Source organism: Euleptes europaea, chromosome 13 (genome assembly GCF_029931775.1).
Source record: "Euleptes europaea isolate rEulEur1 chromosome 13, rEulEur1.hap1, whole genome shotgun sequence".
Classification (NCBI taxonomy): Eukaryota; Metazoa; Chordata; class Lepidosauria; order Squamata; family Sphaerodactylidae; genus Euleptes; species Euleptes europaea.
In genome coordinates, this window is record NC_079324.1 from 23153066 (window position 1) to 23172288 (window position 19223).

Below are 19223 nucleotides of genomic sequence, written 5' to 3' on the forward strand. Positions count from 1 at the left end.
TTCAGGCTAAACATACCCAGGCTAAACATACCCAGCTCCTTCAATCTTTCCTCATAGGACTTGGTCTCCAGTTGTAGTAACTTTGGGTTAAGCAGTGTCAAGGGTATCCACAACTTTGTCTCCCTTCCTTGACATAGGTTGGCATTGGTATTTCATTCTCTAGAAGAATTCTTTGGTGTTGGGAGGGGGCAACTTTAAAGCAAATATTATCTTTTTGTTACAGCAAATGTACCCTTGTAATGCATGGCAATGCCTGCCACACTGTGTGAGCTAAACAAAATGGAATAACAATATGAGCAATAATTGTCTGGTTATACATTAATAAGAAGTGTATAGAAATATGATTAGTCTAGGAGCTCATCAGACGAAGCATCTCTATCACTAGCTCTAAGTATCGTATGATGAATCACCACAAAATATTTTTGTTTCAAGAATAACAGGTCAGTGCTCGCTCCAGTCTCCCATACTTATGACAATACACAGTGGTAGCAAGTACATTATCTTCGCTATCCATCATTAAATTTCATCTCCTTTACATTAGATGTGAAACTTCATTTGATCCTAGGGTATAACTCAAAAAAATTGTGCTTAATTTGAATATATAATTCATCTTAATGCTTCATCTAAATGAAAATGTGATGCTCCAATTTTCATGCACAAATAAGAATATTAAGCTAATTAGTCTGTTATAATAAGTAACCTAATTACAAAGTGTGACTTTTCTAAATGAATTTTAAACATCTAATTCTGACCTTTATTAGGGCTGATGAGTATATTGATTATCTAATTAAAACCTTATATTAATAATTAACTAACCTAATTTGTATATGCAAATAGGCATACACAGCCTGAAAAGACAAACTTCAAATAGAAGGCAGTCTTTCAATCATTCTGTACTAGTGTCTTAACCTGGATATAAGGTTTTGAAAGTCAAAGCTCCCTTCGTCAGATACAAGTACTACTTGTATCTGACAAAAGGAGTTTTGATTCTCAAAAGCTTATACCCAGGAAACTGTATTGGTTTTTAAGGTAAAGGTAAAGGTCCCCTGTGCAAGCACCGGGTCATTCCTGACCCATGGGGTGACGTCACATCCTGGTGTTTATTAGGAAGACTTTGTTTATGGGGTGGTTTGCCAGTGCCTTCCCCAGTCATCTTTCGTTTACCCCCAGCAAGCTGGGTACTCATTTTACCAACCTCGGAAGGATGGAAGGCCGAGTCAACCTTGAGCCAGCTACCTGATCCCGACTTCTGTCGGGATCAAACTCAGGTCGTAAGCAGAGCTTTTGACTGCAGTACTGCAGCTTACCACTCTGCGCCATGGGGCTCCTTATTGGTCTTTAAAATGTTACTAATCTCAAATCTTGCTCTTCTATTGCAGACAAACACAGCTACCCTCCTGAAACTGGTTTCTTACCCTTTTCTTTCTAATAAAAGTATTCAGATTATTATAAAACAAGAGTATTTTCAGCCAGGCCATTATTAATAGTTGGCACCTGGATGGGTGGGGGGGGGGGGTGATTTCCATAAACTCTCAGTTTAAACAGAGTTTTAAAATAAGAAACTAACATGTTAATGGTAAAGGCCTCTATACAGAATTGAATTTTGCCTCTTATAAGGCATATTACTTATACCTGTATATGGAAACAGGTGTTCATTTCTATACACAGTCACGTGAATGAAATGCATGTATGTTGGTTTTGCAAATATGCAAAAATATGGCATGCTTTTAGAAGCTGCAACAGGCAGAAAATTCCCAGTGCACACTTACAACTGCGACTAGCCTTCACAAAGGACTTTCTATATACAGCCTTTTAAAACTCAAAGGAGGGGGATCATAATTGCAGTGAAGAAACAAAAAATGCTTTCAAGCTATAAACATATCATAGGCTTTACTTTTGTGTAGAGTTCCTGTCCCCTTTGTCTAGGTAGGTAACAACTTGTTGCAGTGGTGGCTGAGTTCTTGGGACAACTCATGTTGCCTTATACCAAGGTGCTGAATTAGATGGGGTTTTGCCCCCCTGTGATTTTATAGCAATGTGAATGCCTAGTTCAGGAGACAAGTTAGACTTATGTGGATCCAGCTTGTGATGTCACCCCTTTAAAAATGTATGATTTTATTATGCTTTTTTAAATTGTTCCTGGATTGATGGAAATTGATTTAGTCTGCAATGTTAATAAAATTTAATTTAAAAAGATGTGAGAAGGGTTAAGTGCCCTTTCATCCTACCCTCAAGCACCCTCTTTGATACTACCACCACCTCTTTAAGTATCAAGAATCTTACAGTAAAATCTGTGCCTGTAAGTCATAGTTAGGCCTTGGTGGGCTTTCTTCTCCAGGACCAAAAAATAAAACAAAGGAGAAAAACAATTACTTAAACCAAGTTAATTCTCCCTTAAAGGGCAGAACATTGTGGGACAAAATAATCTGTCATGCTAAGATCAGTTTATTATTTACTTAAAAAAATACTAAAGGGAAAAATACATTCCAGAAGGCTTAACTCCCATGAATACATTTCAGACGCCTGTGTATGAGCACACAACCATTTATCTATAGCAGATAGGAAAGGGTGTGGAAATGACTTTTGATAGGAAGCTTCATCGCTTCTTGAAAAGGAGCATTAGAATGAAAAGCAACACAAAGCAAACAGATTATATTATAGTACAAAAGACAGAGAAGAAGTCAGAATGGATACGGAAAATAAAATTAAAAAAACACAGTCCCAAGCAAAGCTCTGAGTTCATAATCTCTTTACACTGATGTCTGCACTCAATGGTCTACGAGCAAGGTCATCTTTATTCACTGCAACGGACTCTAGATTCATGCAAGAATAATGCAACACAATCCATCCATGTTGTTTGAATTAAAGATATGTGGATACATAACAAACAAACAAACAAACAAACAAGCAAACAAACAAAGTCCTTGATCCTTCCTCAAAATATAGTGTGCATTCTTAGGAACCCCAGGGAACCAAAATGCCGCCGCATCGTTAAACATAATTCCCACGACTGCAGAAATGGACTATTATTTGGGCAACTGAAGTATCGAACCATTTAAGATGTTATTTTGGACAATCAGCCACCTTATTCATTGCACAGGCTCGTACCGTACAGCCTGTACGAATGAAGTATTAAGAGTCTGAGAAATTTACTCGGGGCAAACAAAATGCTGTCGTTCTGAAACACCTAGGCAATCCTAAGAGACTTAATAGAGGCTTAAATGACATCTGAGTTAAAATATGGCTTTTCTGCTCCAGATAGAAGATGCTCACATGACTTTGTTGTAACCCAAAGGAAAGATAAACCTTCTGCCTAGAAAAACAGAAGTTTCCCACAAGCTAACAAAAACAGTGTAGTGCTTACACTCAGATCACATTATTTTGTGTGTGTTTTTAAAAAACCTTGTTTATAAAAAAAAAAGCAGCTAAAGTTGAATGAGTGATATTTTGCCTTCCTTGCTTTGTTGCTTTAGATGTTTATGGCACACAGCCTAAATGAGCAGTATTTTGGCCATAATAAAACTGCAGCTAAGAGCTACAGTTAAGAGAAATGTGTTATTGGGGATATTTATTTATTTAATTAATTCATTTATACCCCATCCTATCTCCCCAATGAAGAAGAAGGAGTTGTTTTTTATATGCCGACTTTCTCTACCACTTAAGGAAGAATCAAACCAGCTTACAATCACCTTCCCTTCCCCTCCCCACATCAGACACCCTGTGAGGTAGGTGGGGCTGAAAGAGTGGGGACTAGCCCAAGGTCGCCCAGCTGGCTTCATGTGGAGGAGTGGGGAAACAAATCCAGTTCACCAAATTAGCTTCCGCCACTCATGTGGAGGAGTGGGGAACCAAACCCGGTTCTCCAGATCAGAGTCCACCGCTCCAAGCCACCTCTCTTAACCACTACGCCATGCTGGCTTCCAATGGGGACCCAAAGCAGCTTACATCATTCTCCTCTCCTCCCTTTTATCCCCACAACAACACTGTGAGGTAGCTTAGGGTGACAGTGTGACTGGCCTAAAGTCACCGGGCGAGCTTCCATGGCATGAGTGGGAATTTGAAGCAGGGTCTTCCAGATACTAGTCTGACACTCTTCACCATTAGACTACACAGGCTCTCAAATACTCAAATCCCCTTTTTATTTGTCACATTTCTCACAATTTTATCTAGCCCTCCCTGTAAGGAATTCAGAGCAGTATCCATGGGGTCAGAACATTTGATCTAACTTCCTTTTAGGTACAGGTTGAGTATCCCTCATCCAGACATTCGATATCTGGATTGATCCGAAAACCGGATCTTTTGAGCTGGCACACAGACCCTCAGCAGTGCCATTGATGGTTCAATGTACACAAAATTACTAAAAAATATTGTTTAAAAATATATTCAGGCTATGTGTATGAAGTATATATAAAACATAATATAAATGAATTCTGTGTTTAGACTTGGGTCCCATCCCCAAGATCTCATTATGAATATGCAAAAACTTTAAAATATTCCAAAATATAGAAAGATCCAAAATACAGACCATTTCTGGTCCCGAGCAGTCCAGATAAGGGATACTCAACCTGTACGACACAGTATGAAAGAGAGCAACTGGCCAAAGAGATCCAGTGAGCTTCACAGCTGAGCAGAAATTTTAACTGAGGCACTGCAGTCTAGCCACTGTTGGGGGGTGACAGCCAATATAATCTGTGAAGTAGTTAAGTCTGAGAGAGAATGACTTGCACAAAGTCACTCAATGAGTCTCACAGCAAAATGAACATTAGAGCTCTGCTCTCTCTGATCCTAACCTGACACTCCACACCAGGCTTGCTTTTAATTAAGTTATGCTTGTAATAAAAAAAGTCTAACATTTAGAAACAGGACATACCACAACTCCAAATTGTTCTGGCTCACAAAGATCGTCATATTCATTCTTCAGCTCGGCTAAGGCACTGAGCTCCTTCTGTTCTGGGAGGTTCTTAACCAGATTCTAGTACAAGGGATTAAAACAAAGGAATATTTTCAGATGAAGTTATCAGTTTAGGTCTTAATAAGGACAGGGTTTAGCAAAATGCAGTAGCTCACCGGCCCAAATGTATACAATACTACTTCAGCTAAAAACTACTCTTTTAAAAAGTTTTTATATACGTATGCAAATTCAGAAAGAAAGATATACAAGAAACTATGTACAAAAATATCAGAACAAAGTGTAATGGCTCAATACGTTTAAACATACTTTCATATTCTGGTGCTAAAACTCAAGAACAGGTTGCCAACTTGACAAGAAAGTAGGTGTGCATCGTCTATCATCTTTCACCTAGATACTTAGCACTTTGCCAAACTTTGGTGATCTGTGTTTTAATATTTAAATTTTCAACAGTTTCTGATTTTCAGTATCAACATTTTGGCTACAACAAGTAAATCAAGGCTCACGTTTAAATATTCTTTCTTGACATATTCATGAATAAGACTTGAAACTCGCAAAATTGCCTAAAGCTATCCTTTTAACGTATGATTTATTTCAGTGACAACATTGTCCTAGAATGTTTCTACCATCTGGTAATGCCACCACATATGGAATAAGTCTGCAGAGACAAGACCGCATTTCCAGCATTTGCATTCTGTAGCACTTACTTAACCTAAGAATACTGAAATATGACAAATAAGTCCATTGATAATGTTTGCTTCAAATTTGAACAAATGGTGTTTACTGGTCCATTGGAGAATATTAATTTCTAGCCTTTCCCAGAGATGATAAAACCATTTAGTTCTAATACTTTTGATGATGACACAAATCTTTTACATTTGAATTTATCAGACTGGACACAATTATAACAGACACTGCATTTCCTTGTGAAAATCTTTGAAAGATGTTATCCTTAGAAAAGTTCTTTGTACTTCCCCCTCACTGGCAGTTTTTAACCAGAGGCTGGACAAATACTTGCCATGGATGCTTTAGGCTGATCCTGCATTGAGCAGGGGGTTGGACTACATGGCCTGTATGGACCCTTCCAACTCTATGATTCTATGATCCATCTTTTAAGATAGCAGCATTCTTGCAACAAAACATACATGGGGGGTAAAGGGAAGATGACTGGGGAAGGCACTGGCAAACCACCCCGCAAACAAAGTCTGTCTAGTAAACATCGGGATGTGACGTCACCCTATGGGTCAAGAATGGCCCGGGGCTTGCACAGGGGACCTTTACCTTTTACCTTATGAGATAAGCACAGTGTCACTGATACTAACACATCCATGTACCAGTGAGTAGTTGCTAGTGCCCATTTGTAGTCATAGTTTGCCTTTCTCAGATGTATACTCGTTTTTCCTCCCAGACAAAGCAATACGGTTGAGTATCCCTTATCCAGACTGCTTGGGACTAGAAGTATTTCAGATCTTTCCGTATTTTTGAATTTTTGCATAAATAATGGAGATAGGATCCAAGTCTAAACACAAAATTCATTTATGTTTTATATATGTTTCATATATACTTTATACACATAGCCTGAATGTAATTTTAAACAACAGTTTTAATAATTCTGTATATACTGAACCATCAACCAGCCAGTGAGTAATGCCTGTATGATGGCTCAAAAGGTCCGGTTTTCGGATCAATCCAGATATCAGATGTCCAGATAAGTGATACTCAACCTGTACTGTACTTGAAATAATGTCAGGCCCTATTCAAACAGCACAATATACTGTAGTATTATTAAATCTGCACAAATTCATTTTGTTTTTGCTACTGAGCATAAATTGTCAGTCTTGGCTCTTCACATGGCATAGGTACAATGGGGGGAAATCAAATATTTAAAAAATTTGCCTTGCAATACAACCAAAGAACTAAATTTAATTATGTCAGTTTCAGTCTTTAAAATGACTCATGTAAATAACAAACATTTTTAACCCAACAGAAAACTTTTACCAGGAAAGATTAGGGTTGCCAGGTCCCTCTTCACCACCGGCAGGAGGTTTTGGGGGCGGAGCCTGAGAAGGGCAGGGATTGGGGAGGGGGGGACTTTAATGCCATAGAATCCAATTGCCAAGGCAGCCATTTCTCCAAGTGAACTGATCTCTATCGGCTGGAGATCAGTTGTAATAGAAGATCTCCAGCTATTACCTGGAGGTTGGCAACGCTAGGAAAGATGTATGTGGTCATTCTTTAAAAGGCCTGTGGGTGTGGATGTGCTGTCAAGTCAAAGCTGATTTATGGAAACCCCATAGTGTTTTCAAGGCAAGAAACTTTTAGAGGTGGTTTGCCATTGCTTACCTCCACATGAACTGAGTGCCGAGAGTACAGCCACCAGTCCAAGGTCACCCAGCAGTAGGATTGCCAGGTCCCTCTTTGCCACCAGTGGGAGGTTTTTGGGGCGGAGCCTGAGGAGGGCGTGGTTTGGGGAGAGGAGGGACTTCAATGCCATAGAGTCCAATTGCCAAAGCAGCCATTTTATCCAGGTGAACTGATCTCTGTCGGCTGGAGATCAGTTGTAATAGCAGGAGATCCCCAGCTAGTACCTGGAGGTAGGCAACCTACCTAGCAGGCTTCAAGTGGAAGAGTGGGGAATCAAACCTGGTTCTCCAGATTAGAGTCCCTCACTCTTAACCACTACACCACAATGGCTCTCTAATATACCTGAGCACACACTTACACAGACCAACAATATTTTTTTTTTCCCTCTCACAGGCCAGTATGTTTAGTTTCAATAAGATTGTGGACTTCTTATTTTGCCGCTCCTCAATTGTGGGCTAGCTTCCCAGAGGAAATGTGCCCACAGTCAACCCTACTGGCCTCTAAAAAGACAGATCTGGTCATTATTGTATGTATAGGTGAGATGTCTGCATATGTTCTGAAGATGTGTTTTGATACATTAATTGTGATTGATCTGGTTAATTGGTTGATATGATTTTATTTGTGTGTGTTTTTAATTTGATGCTGCCAGCTCTGCCATTTCTGGATCAGCAGGATACAAAGGTTTGTTTATTTTTAAACCGACTGTTCAGAAAATACTCAGGAGGCACACGGGTAGCCCAGCAAACACTGGCTCTCAGTGGAGAGACAGCTCCACTGCAAAGATTAAGTATTTGAAGTGCTGTCACTTAGAGGAGGGCAGGGAGCTGTTTCTGTTCGCAGCAGAGGATAGGACTCGCAATAATGGGTTTAAATTGTGGGCAGAAAGGTACCAGCTGGATATTAGGAATCAGTGGAATCAGCTACCTAGGGAGGTGGTGAGCTCCCCCTCACTGGCAGTCTTTAAGCAGAGACTGGATGAACACTTCTCAGGGATGCTCTAGGCTGATCCTGCATTAAGCAGGGGGTTGGACTATATGGTCCGTATGACCCCTACCAACTGTATGATTCTATTATTCCTCTTTAACCAAAGGACCACACCATGGCCTTTTAGACCACACCATGGCAGTTAGCTTAACGACTGTTCCGGGTAAATTAGTGGAAATAATTATTAAAGATAGAATTGTCAAGCATATAGAAGGGCAAGGTCTGCTGGGCAAAACCCAACATGGCTTCTGTAAGGGTAGGTCCTGTCTCACTAACCTATTAAGAGTTTTTTGAAAGCGTCAATAAGCATGTGGACAGGAATGAGCCTGTGGATATTGTGTATTTGGATTTCCAAAAAGCTTTTGACAAAGTCCCCCACCAAAGACTGCTAAGCAAACTTCATAGTCATGGGATAAGAGGACAAGTCCTCTTATGGATCGAGAGCTGGCTGAAAAATAGGAAGCAGAGAGTAGGAATCAATGGTCAGTTCTCCCAATGGCGGGATGAGAGCAGTGGGGTGCCTCAGGGACCTGTGTTGGGACCAGTGCTTTTCAAGCTGTTCATCAATGACCTGGAGTTGGGGTTAAACAGTGAAGTAGCCAAGTTTGCAGATGACACCAAATTATTTAGGGTGGTTAAAACAAAATCGGACTGTGAAGAGCTCCAGAAGGATCTCTGCATACTGGAAGAATGGGCATTAAAATGGCAAATGAGATTCAATGTGAGTAAGTGTAAAGTGATGCATATTGGGGCAAAAAATCCCAACTTCACATATACACTGATGGGATCTGTGCTGGCAGCGACAGACCAAGAAAGGGATCTTGGGGTGGTAGTGGATAGCTCAATGAAGATGTCAACCCAGTGTGCGGCTGCGGTAAAAAAGGCAAATTCTATGCTGGCCATAATTAGACGAGGAATTGAAAATAAAACTGCTGGTATCATATTGCCCTTGTACAAATCTATGGTGAGACCACACTTGGAATACTGTGTACAGTTCTGGTCACCACACCTAAAAAAGGATATTACAGAGCTTGAGAAGGTGCAGAAAAGAGCAACCAAAATGATTAGGGGACTAGAGCAACTGTCCTATGGGGAGTGGTTAGGACGCTTAGGGCTGTTTAGCTTGGAAAGAAGGCGGCTGAGGGGAGACATGATAGAAGTCTATAAAATTATGCATGATTTGGAGAGAGTGGACAGGGAAATGTTTTTCTCCCTCTCCCATAATACTAGAACATGGGGTCATCTGCTAAAGCTGGAGGGTGAGAGATTCAAAACAGATAAAAGGAAGTATTTTTTCACACAACGCATAGTTAAATTGTGGAACTCCCTGCCCCAGGATGTGGTGATGGCTGCCAGCTTGGAGGGCTTTAAGAGGGGAGTGGACATATTCATGGAGGAGAGGGGTATTCATGGCTGTTAGTTAGAATGGATACTAGTCATGCTACATACCTATTCTCTCTAGTATCAGAGGAGCATGCCTATAATTTTGGGTGCGGTGGAACACAGGCAGGATGGTGCTGCTGCAGTCGTCTTGTTTGTGGGCTTCCTAGAGGCACCTGGTTGGCCACTGTGTGAACAGACTGCTGGACTTGATGGGCCTTGGTCTGATCCAGCAGGGCCTTTCTTATGTTCTTAGACATCATGAAAATGGTTCACAACCTCTAGACTATAATATAGCTGATGTGTAAAGGATGGTAAAAAGAAGCTCCATGCTAATTCAGAGCAAAAAAAAAAAAAATCTAGTACAACATTCTATTTCTCACAGTGGCCAAACATGTGCCCCTGGTAAGTCCACAAGCAATGCAATAGTGCTCCCTCTGAAGATGCGGCCCAGGAACTGGCTATCACACGAACTTTATTTCCCCTAGTAGAGTCTCAGCATTCCTTTAAGCCCTTTTAAGCAAATGACCTGGAAAGCCATATTTTCCTAGCTATGTACCTCCTGTGCTTTTACAGATGATTGTTACACTAGTCTGCTATCACAGCATTCACCGCATTGACATGTTCAACCCGTCATATGAAGTGTGAAATGGCCTTCTAAGCCTGAGTATAAACTCAAGGCAAATGTTATGAATACGTAGCTTTTATTGGCATGAGTCAAGGCAAATATTAGTAGGATACATGCCAAGATATTGAATATCTTGGGGTCTATTTTATAATTGTGAGGCACGTGTATGTATGTACATGTATGCCCCCTCCCTGCAATTCAGACAGGGTGACGAAGACTTCTAAAGCAGGTGTGAAAGCCAGTGTGATGAAGTGGTTAAGAGCAGCAGGCTCTAATATGGAGAACTAGGTTTGATTCCCCACTCCTCCACATGAGCGTTGGACTATTCTGGAGAACTGGGTTTGTTTCCCCATTCCTCCACATGAAGCCTGATGAGTGACTTTGGGCCATAGGGTTGCCAAACTCCAGGTACTAGTTGGAGATCTCCCGCTATTACAACTGATCTCCAGCCAACATAGATCAGTTCACCTGGAGAAAATGGCTGCTTTAGAAATTGGCCTCTAGGGCACTGAATTCCCTCCCCTCCCAAAACTCCGCCCTCCTCTGGCTCCGCCCCAAAAATATCCAGGTATTTCCCAACCCGGAGCTGGCAACCGTATTGGGCCAGTCAGTTCTCTCAGCACTCTCTCAGCCCCAGCTATCTCACAAGGTGCCTGTTGTGGGGAGGGGGGGATGGAATGTGATTGTAAGCCCATTTGAGACTCTTTAAGGTAGAGAAATGTGGGGTATAAAAACTTACCAAAACAAACAAATGTTCAAATGCTTGACAAGATTACAGGTCACCATCAACGACCTCACCAGTTGATGGTAAGTTATATACCGTAATATAAAATTCCTTTGCAAGATCAGAACTGTAAGGCGGGGGGGGGGGGGTGTCTCCTATAACTGCATCATCCCACCAATTGCTATGCCTACCCTGCTTTTAATTTCTCACCTCCATACCACCGTGAAGGTAGCTGTGGCATCAAACACATTTAAAAAATTAAATGCACTTATACCTACTGAACACACTTCGCTTCAGCCCTATGCTGCAAAATACTTTGAGACATTCCTCATTCTGTTTCCATACGAACCTTCTACAGAAAAACCCCATTAGATTGCAGATGAGTCCTTAAAACCGCAGACAAGAGGGCAAAGAACTGCTGTAGCCCTTGGATCAATAAGCAACCTTCGTTATAATGAATCAATGATGGTTGTCCCTAGGTCTAATTTGAATACATTCTATACATGCTCCCATTAACTCGATGCAGTCACAGCATAACAGGCAGCACAGTTCAATATTTTGCATAAAATCACATTTCAGATGGCACCTTACTGATCCAGCTGTAGACGGGAAAGCCAAAGAAAGTGTTTGTGACAGCACCGGAGCACACTTTGTATTCAATCTTTCATGCCTCACAGCTCTAATTTTATGGTATGTCAGCACTGTGATTTTCCAAAAAAAAGCTGCCTGTTAAACAGAACTGAGACATTTAACTACTTTCCACATTTCTACAATTATTCAATAGCATTCCACAAACTTTATTTTCTTTAAATGTTAATTGCACGCTTAAAGGTTAGTTAAGTGAAGATATCGAACCATGTTGCCCTTTCTTGCATGCCAAAACATAACCTTTCTTCTTCTCTGAAAACATCTCATTAAGTCATTCAAGTCTTGGCCAAATTTGGGTTCTCAGTCATGAAACCTGTTACATTGTATGCAGACTGGACCCTATAGACTAGTGCAATATATTGCTAATATGCCTTTGTTAGGATATCTAATTAAAGTGATGCATGTGTAACAGACCAGGATGTATGTTAACAGTATGAGTGTCTGTTTACAATGCATGGTCAGATAACAAAGTCCTCAGCAAATGAAGTGAGCTTAATGTATGGTCTGTTCTTCAGCTGGAGGTCTGCCTGCTTATGCTTTTTGTTATAGTTGGGCTTGTTCCTGAGAAATGACAATAGTTGTAAAAGTAGTCACCGTGTTAATTCTATGGCTATTCTTTACAATGTGTTATTCTATGGAAAGAGCCACAATAAAAATGGGAACAACTAGGCCAAATTCCAGTTGAAGAATAGACCATAAATGGCATTCGCTTTTTGGTCAAGACTCGATGCCCAGCCCTGACTCGACCCTCACCCAGCACTGTAGGTGGGAGTGGGGCCTGGGAGTCCCACAAAAGGGAATGTGCTACAACTGGCCAGGGAAGAAGGAAGGGATTGAGCTCCCATTAGGAGAGAGAGAAGGCCAGAGCGAGCCAGTCCAGGGAAGGTAGAGGGTCAGAGTGCCAGATCCCTCTCTCTTTCCCAATGTGGGGGGTGGAGTGAGGGCCTCCTCCTCGTGCCCTTTCATCTGAGGAAATAAAAGAGAGCGGGAAGCCTGCTCTCAGGACAGGGGAGTCTCACAATTCTGTTATGCAACAAAGGATTGTAAAAGTAGCAGCATGCTATCAACACACTTCAGAATGTATTATATTGCTGTGTCGTATGCTAAGGATCCCTTTTTCAGACTAACTGTGTCCCTGCCCTCTTCAGTCGGTAGACTCCTTGGTACGTATCCTTTTGCATTGTCCTTACGTGTACCAACTTAGGCTAAAATGGATTATACCATGTTTCAATGAATAGTCTGCTTTTTCTCAAAAACTTGGGAGCAAAGGTTCAGTTCCTCTTAGAGGATTGTGACCCTCAGCGGACTCATTTTGTTGCTAATTTTTTGAAGGCTGCAGAGAAGAGTCGAAGGGAGGTGTTTTTAGAGATGGGTCTTATTTAAGTTTTATGGTTGTATCGTTCAAGACCTCGGTCTAAGAAAGAGAGAGAGAGAGAATGCATTATATGTGTTTCATTTTAAGTAGCAATGTAATTGCTTTTATATGTGCTCATGTTCTAGAGATAAGAGCGTAACAACTGTATATAAAAAGTCTCATGTCTAAGCTTACCTATCATAATTCAAATTGCAACAAACAACTTCTACAGGCTTCCCAGTTTTACCAAATGAAGAGCTTATCAGACCTCAGTGAGGCGAGTTGCACTCCCCTACTACTATTTAACACCCCTAGCAATTCAACTATCTCTAAGGCAATTTCGGTTTTTTAAAAATTCTTGCTCTGAAGGAGTTCTACAAGCACTACCCTCTTTTACTTTATATACACTTTCATGGAACATGAGGTCAATTCATGGGATAAGTCCTTACTGGAAAGGGTTTTCTTATCCTCTCCTTAATTCCCTTGTAAGCACAGACCAAGAGAGGCTTCAGTGTAGCACAGAGAAAGGCTACAAATCCACAGGCTTTTTTATAAAATAGCTTTTTTCAGAAAGATGCTTTCCTTTGCAAAAAAAAAAACATATTCTCAAATGTCTATTATATATAAGAGAGGAAAAGAATCAGGACCAAAGATGTGGAATATATACAAATAGTCTCAAGTCTTCATGATCAAACAAAATAATCACCAACTCCAAATAAAAGTTAGAACAATATGGATACTACATTAATGTTTGCATATGTGCAATAACAGCCACAAGCAAAGTTTTTTTTTAAAGGATTTGACTCGTTAAGTCCAAAATTAGATATATATTGGGAGGGGTTGGCCCCTTGTTATCTTCCTCACACCCTTCCATGGTCTCATCCAGGTGTTCCTGTAGAGCTTCACTGGCCTCAGACTGGGTTGGAGAGGAGGATGAAGAGCCTTCTCCTTCCCTGGCTGCTAGGTTCCCCACCCCAGGTGAACCTCTCAGCCCATATCCTTCTCAGTCTCTGCTCTAGACTGCCTTTCAAAGGGGTTGCTACACCCTCTTTCTGCCATGGCTCTCACCTGTGTCTCTGTTGCCACGCCCCTATGCCTTCCCCTTGGATAATCCCAAACCCTTGTGTGTCTTGCCTTTTGTCGAGCTCACCTGGTTGTTGCTCCCTTTTCCCACCCCACTGAGGAGACTTCCCCATTTACCACCCACTTTTCCAGCTCCTTTGGAGTCACGGGTTCTCATGAGCTGGCTCATTCAGTTCCTTCTGGCCGCGGAGGTTCCCCCCTCTCCTCTCTCCCTGTTGCCTGGCTTCTCCCCCGTGCCCCCTGCAGGACTTGTTGGCTGCTTCCTGGTGGTGGAGGCTCTTGCAGGAGAGGGTTGGGCCCAGCTGGTGTTGGGCCTTCGCCTCCTGATGACATGGTGGCTGGGTATTCCAGGCGACTCAGGCGGCCGGCATTGCATATTTCAGAGATTATCTTCTCTCTATTTGTAACAATAATTGCCTTATTGACTAGCTGGTGTCGTGTAATTATTGGAGTGGCACACTAACAGCATAATCCTCAGCAGTCTTATACCCTTCCATCTTTCAAAGTCCACTGATGTACAGGATTATACTGTAAGACAGCAGAGATCTAAGTTCAAACCCCCACTCAACAATAAAATTCACTGGGTGAGCTTGGACCTCTCTCTGCCTTATCTAACTCACACGTTTTAGTGGGTACATTTGGACTGGTGGTGATCTGATTTTATTATTCACTCCTAGTCATTGGGGCAGAGCAGACTAGAAAGCTAAACAAGAGAATAATTTGCTGTTGCTTTGCTGTCAAGTCGCAAGGCACATTCAAAGGTAGTTTGCATTGCCTGCCTCTGCATAGCACCCCTGTACTTCCTTGGTGGTCTCCCATCCAAATCCTGACCAGGGCTGTCGCTGCTTAGCTTCCGAGAGCTGACGAGATCAGACTAGCCTAGGCCATCCAGGTCAGGGCAGAAAGAAAGTACCTGTATATAAAAATGGCAGTAATCCATCTTATACTTACTAGTTTTAAAGTCCTGTTTAAATCAATGGTTGGACTGTTGCCAGTATTTATTGTCATGATTTTACGGTGAATAACTGCAATTTGTAAAGAAATCCAACATAAACCGTGAAGAAGTTATATGATGGCAATTCTTACCAGAAATGAGAAAGTGAGCAAAAGAAAAGATACAAAAGGCAACAAAGGATAACAAATATACAACGCAGTGTGATGCTACACAAATATCTATTTACTACTGGTACCATTATTTCTATTCTCGCACAATAGGGGGGAAAACACATTTTCTTCAATGTATTTCTAACATTATCAAGTAACTAAACTTTTTGCTTGGTCGCAGGGCCAACCAATCATCCACCACAGATCAGTAACATCAATATTTTCAAGTAGCAAAATAATCCTGAAATAGAGAAACCAGGCGAGGCAAACGCAGGTCATTCTGGAAACTGCTGCACTCCAAAGAGCGTGCTTCCTCTCTCGTCTACTAAATAAACCATTAAACAAATCCCAAAGTTTGTTAACCTAGAATTGAGGTGAAATCTGCCTTTCTCTGTGACGAATACTTCTAAAGCACTGCAGCTATAGAAAAACAGTGATTAACTGTTGAGCTGTAATAATAATTAAGGGATGAAGAATATATTGGGGGACTGTTAACATTTTGTCCATATACAGATTAAATTTCAACCTCCCATATACAGATTAAAGAGAGGGAGATTACAGAAGTGTGCTGTTATGGCCTGTGATAAGGAACAAAAGAAGAAAAGAAAAGTCATGCTGGATCAGACCAAGGCCCATAAAGTCCAGCAGTCTGTTCACACAGTGGCCAACCAGGTGCCTCTAGGAAGCCCACAAACAAGACGACTGCAGCGGCATCCTGCCTGTGTTCTAAAGCACCTAATATAACAGGCGTGCTCCTCTGATACTGTAGAGAATAGGTATGCATCATGACTAGTATTCATTCTGACTAGTAGCCATGGATAGCCCTCTCCTCCATGAACATGTCCACTCCCCCCTTAAAGCCTTCCAAGTTGGCAGCCATCACCACATCCTGGGGCAAGGAGTTCCACAGTAACTATCAGAGGTTCCAAACATCAGAGGTTCAAGCAAGATGCCATATGTGGACCTCCCTTCCCTACCCATATTACAGTTATATGTTCCTTCCAAGGTAGGCAGTTTAAAATAAATCACTATTCCAAAAATGCTGTCTAGTTTTCTTAGGTTTAATTGCACCTCCTCGGACCATTTGGACTGATATGCGTCCAGACTAATCATTGCAAGGAGGCCGGGTTTTTGTATATTTAGTTTGGGCCACATGTAAAAGGACATGAGATGAATTTTAGCTTCAACTCTCATCATGCCTGTCTCCAATCGGATCATAGAATTGGAGATACATCTCGGTACTTGTAAAATAGCGCGTAAGAATTTTGACTGCACTTTTTCCAAGACCTTCAGGCCTGGGCCCATAGACCCCAAGTATGAGCACAGTACAGACATAGGTTTACTACCTTATAGAGAACTATACTTACAGCCCATTCCTGAGGTGGGGGGCTGAAAGTGGTCTGGAGGTGGAGTAACTCAGTGGGTGGGGGCAGTTCTGCAGTACCTGTGCGCCGCAGAATCGCACACCACTCCTCCGACACCGCACTCTCTCTGGGACCTAAATCCCGGAAGAGAAATGTGGCGCTGGCGTGGAGGGGCAGTCCCAGGGGAGGAGCTGACAACACTGTTGCGGCGCCAGGTATTTCCTGGTGCAGCATCGCTGTTTTCTATGGGGGGGGGAAAGGCCCATTTTCTTTTTAAAACTTAAAAAAAGGCTTTTTAAAGCCTTGCAGCAGTTGGGGATCCTCTTTGGAAGCGCCATGGCAGCGCCTCAGCTATGCCTTCCCCAGCTGCTGCAAGGCTTGGGAATGAGCTGTTAAACTTCTCTTAATTCACTAGGATTTACTTCTTTCATAAGCATACGTAGAATTGCAACCTTAAAAGCACAGTGTTGATGAAAATTAGAAGACAGCAACTCCTGATAAAATACACAACGCTAAAGGCTATGTTAGTTCACTTTAGATATCTTTAGCTCAGTGCTCCTGAATTGTATTAACACACACACACAGGTTTCAAACTTCTGCTAAGACAGAAATCTGAGGGGGGAAAACCAAGATTTTGCATCTCAATTCCTTATACAGTTGCTTGTCATGTTCATTTTAATTTTATTTTTCTACCTCACCACACACAAGTCCACAGCCACACAAAGAACAATAAAATGTTGCCAGAAGAAAATTCAAGTTTCCAGGAGAATAGAAGTTCAAATGTTTTCATGTTTAATGTTCACCTTTTTAAATAAATACATTAATATTCCCCTATTACAGTTGGCTTTCCCAGAGCACATGTTGGCCTAATCAGAAACAGGCCTCATCCACACAGATATGAAGTTACTTGTATAAGCATAACGTTTGTACTCTTATCACTGAAAGTCCTTAATTATTTTAACCACTTCAAGAAAGATAGTTTAAGATACGAAATAATCATGAGCATAAAAAATTACTCTGAAATTTCAGCCCCACACCCAAACTGCTGTCCTTTTATTGCCACCTGAAATATGAGAGGTTCTTCACACCACATGCTAGCACAGTTTGCTTTATCACCACAGAGCAAAATTTCAGTATCACTTTTGTGATGAAGTCTACAATTATATTACAAAAGAAAGGAGAGAAAATGGGTAGTACATCTGTTATTCTATAAATGTTATATGCAGCTCTCAGCTTCCTAGAGGGGATGAGGTAAAAATTTAGATTAATGAAACAATATGAATATTTGAAATGAGAATAGCTATACAGGAGAAATTACCTCTCTCAGTCCTAAGGCATTTAAAACTGTCAAGCAACCCAATTTCAGAATCCACTTCCTTAGAGTGGGTATGGGATTTCACTATCCCATAGCACACTCACAATATATTCACTATGATGAAAATGTTGATTCCAATGGATGTCATACTAGCTTACCTGAATCAATGCTTCACTCAGTTTTTCTTCATCTACTTCTAATATGATATTTTTTATTTCCTCATAAGGCATGCGGAAAGATCCCAGGAAAATGGCTGAAATGAAATGCACCATCATAATCTAAGCAGTCAGTATTGTCAAAATGTAAAACACATGTGAGCTTGTATTTCTTCGAAAACAAGATGAACATTTACGCCGGAAGAACGCTGATTGTGCTGAGGAACATACATTTACCTTCACTAAAGTTTAAAATACGGGCAGCCCATTCCTGAAGGGGGGGCAGTTAGGCAGCAGCAGGGAGCAGCGCAACCACGCCACCTCCTCTGAGCAGTGGCGGACCTACATTTTTGGGGCCCTGAAGCTTGAACTGTTATGGGGGGCCCTTCGCAACCGGCAACAATAGGGCAACATCCAACAAGGTCCAAAGGGCCTTGCTGCCCTTGCAAGGACCTCGAGGCTCAAATGGTAGTGAACAGGGTGGGGGGGGTGGAATCCTTGAAAATGGGCCATACAGTGATGAAATAAAACTACAGAACTATTTAGCCATGCACCAACAAAGGATCTGACAATCCAGCTGCCAAAATGTAGGCTGTGAATAGATCCTGGGGAGCTCAGTGAGCCCTTACAGCTGGGGGTTCAAGCACAGCAAGCCCCCGAGAAAGTTGTGAAATCTGACCAAAGACAGGGACATTTTGAGGCCATATGAAATGGGTATTAGAGCATATTCTAAAGTCAATATTAAGTACTTCAACCCATCGGCTTATGATTCTATGCACTTAAAAAACTCCATCGATTTTGTTGAGAAATTCACTCATTAAAAAAAGTTGCTTCAGGGGGCACCTCCGGGATTAGGGGCCCTGAAGCTTAAGCTTCATTAGTTTCACAGTAGATCCGCCTCTGCCTCAGAGGCTTCCCAGCGGCCAAAAATAAATCGCTTTTAAAAAAATTTAAGAGGGAAAATGCCCCTGTTGAAAAGAACAAGGCTATGCCACCAACAAAGGTGACGTAGCAACGCCGCTACTCAAGGGGGTGTTTCTGTCAGCAGGTCATACTCAAAGAAATCCTGCCTCCTGAACATGGGGCTTTAAATTTAACCGGCATGGGTAAGAGCTATTGATACCTAAATGGAAAATCCATGTTGTGAAAATGTATGCTTTTCTTCTTGCATTTGTTGACAAACTGTATTTCCAGACTTCAGTCAAAAGCAT

At 41.5% G+C, this 19223-nt stretch overlaps 1 protein-coding gene across 1 annotated transcript in view; it reads right to left on the bottom strand.

Moving 5' to 3' along the window:
- DIAPH2 (diaphanous related formin 2) overlaps positions 1-19223 on the bottom strand; it is a 421870-nt gene that overhangs the window by 271449 nt on the left and 131198 nt on the right. The window contains exons 20-21 of the mRNA XM_056859236.1: positions 18016-18110; positions 4871-4972 (exon numbers count right to left, since the gene is read on the bottom strand). Coding sequence (XP_056715214.1) covers positions 4871-4972; positions 18016-18110 — 197 coding nt within the window. The remainder of the gene's footprint in view (positions 1-4870; positions 4973-18015; positions 18111-19223) is intronic.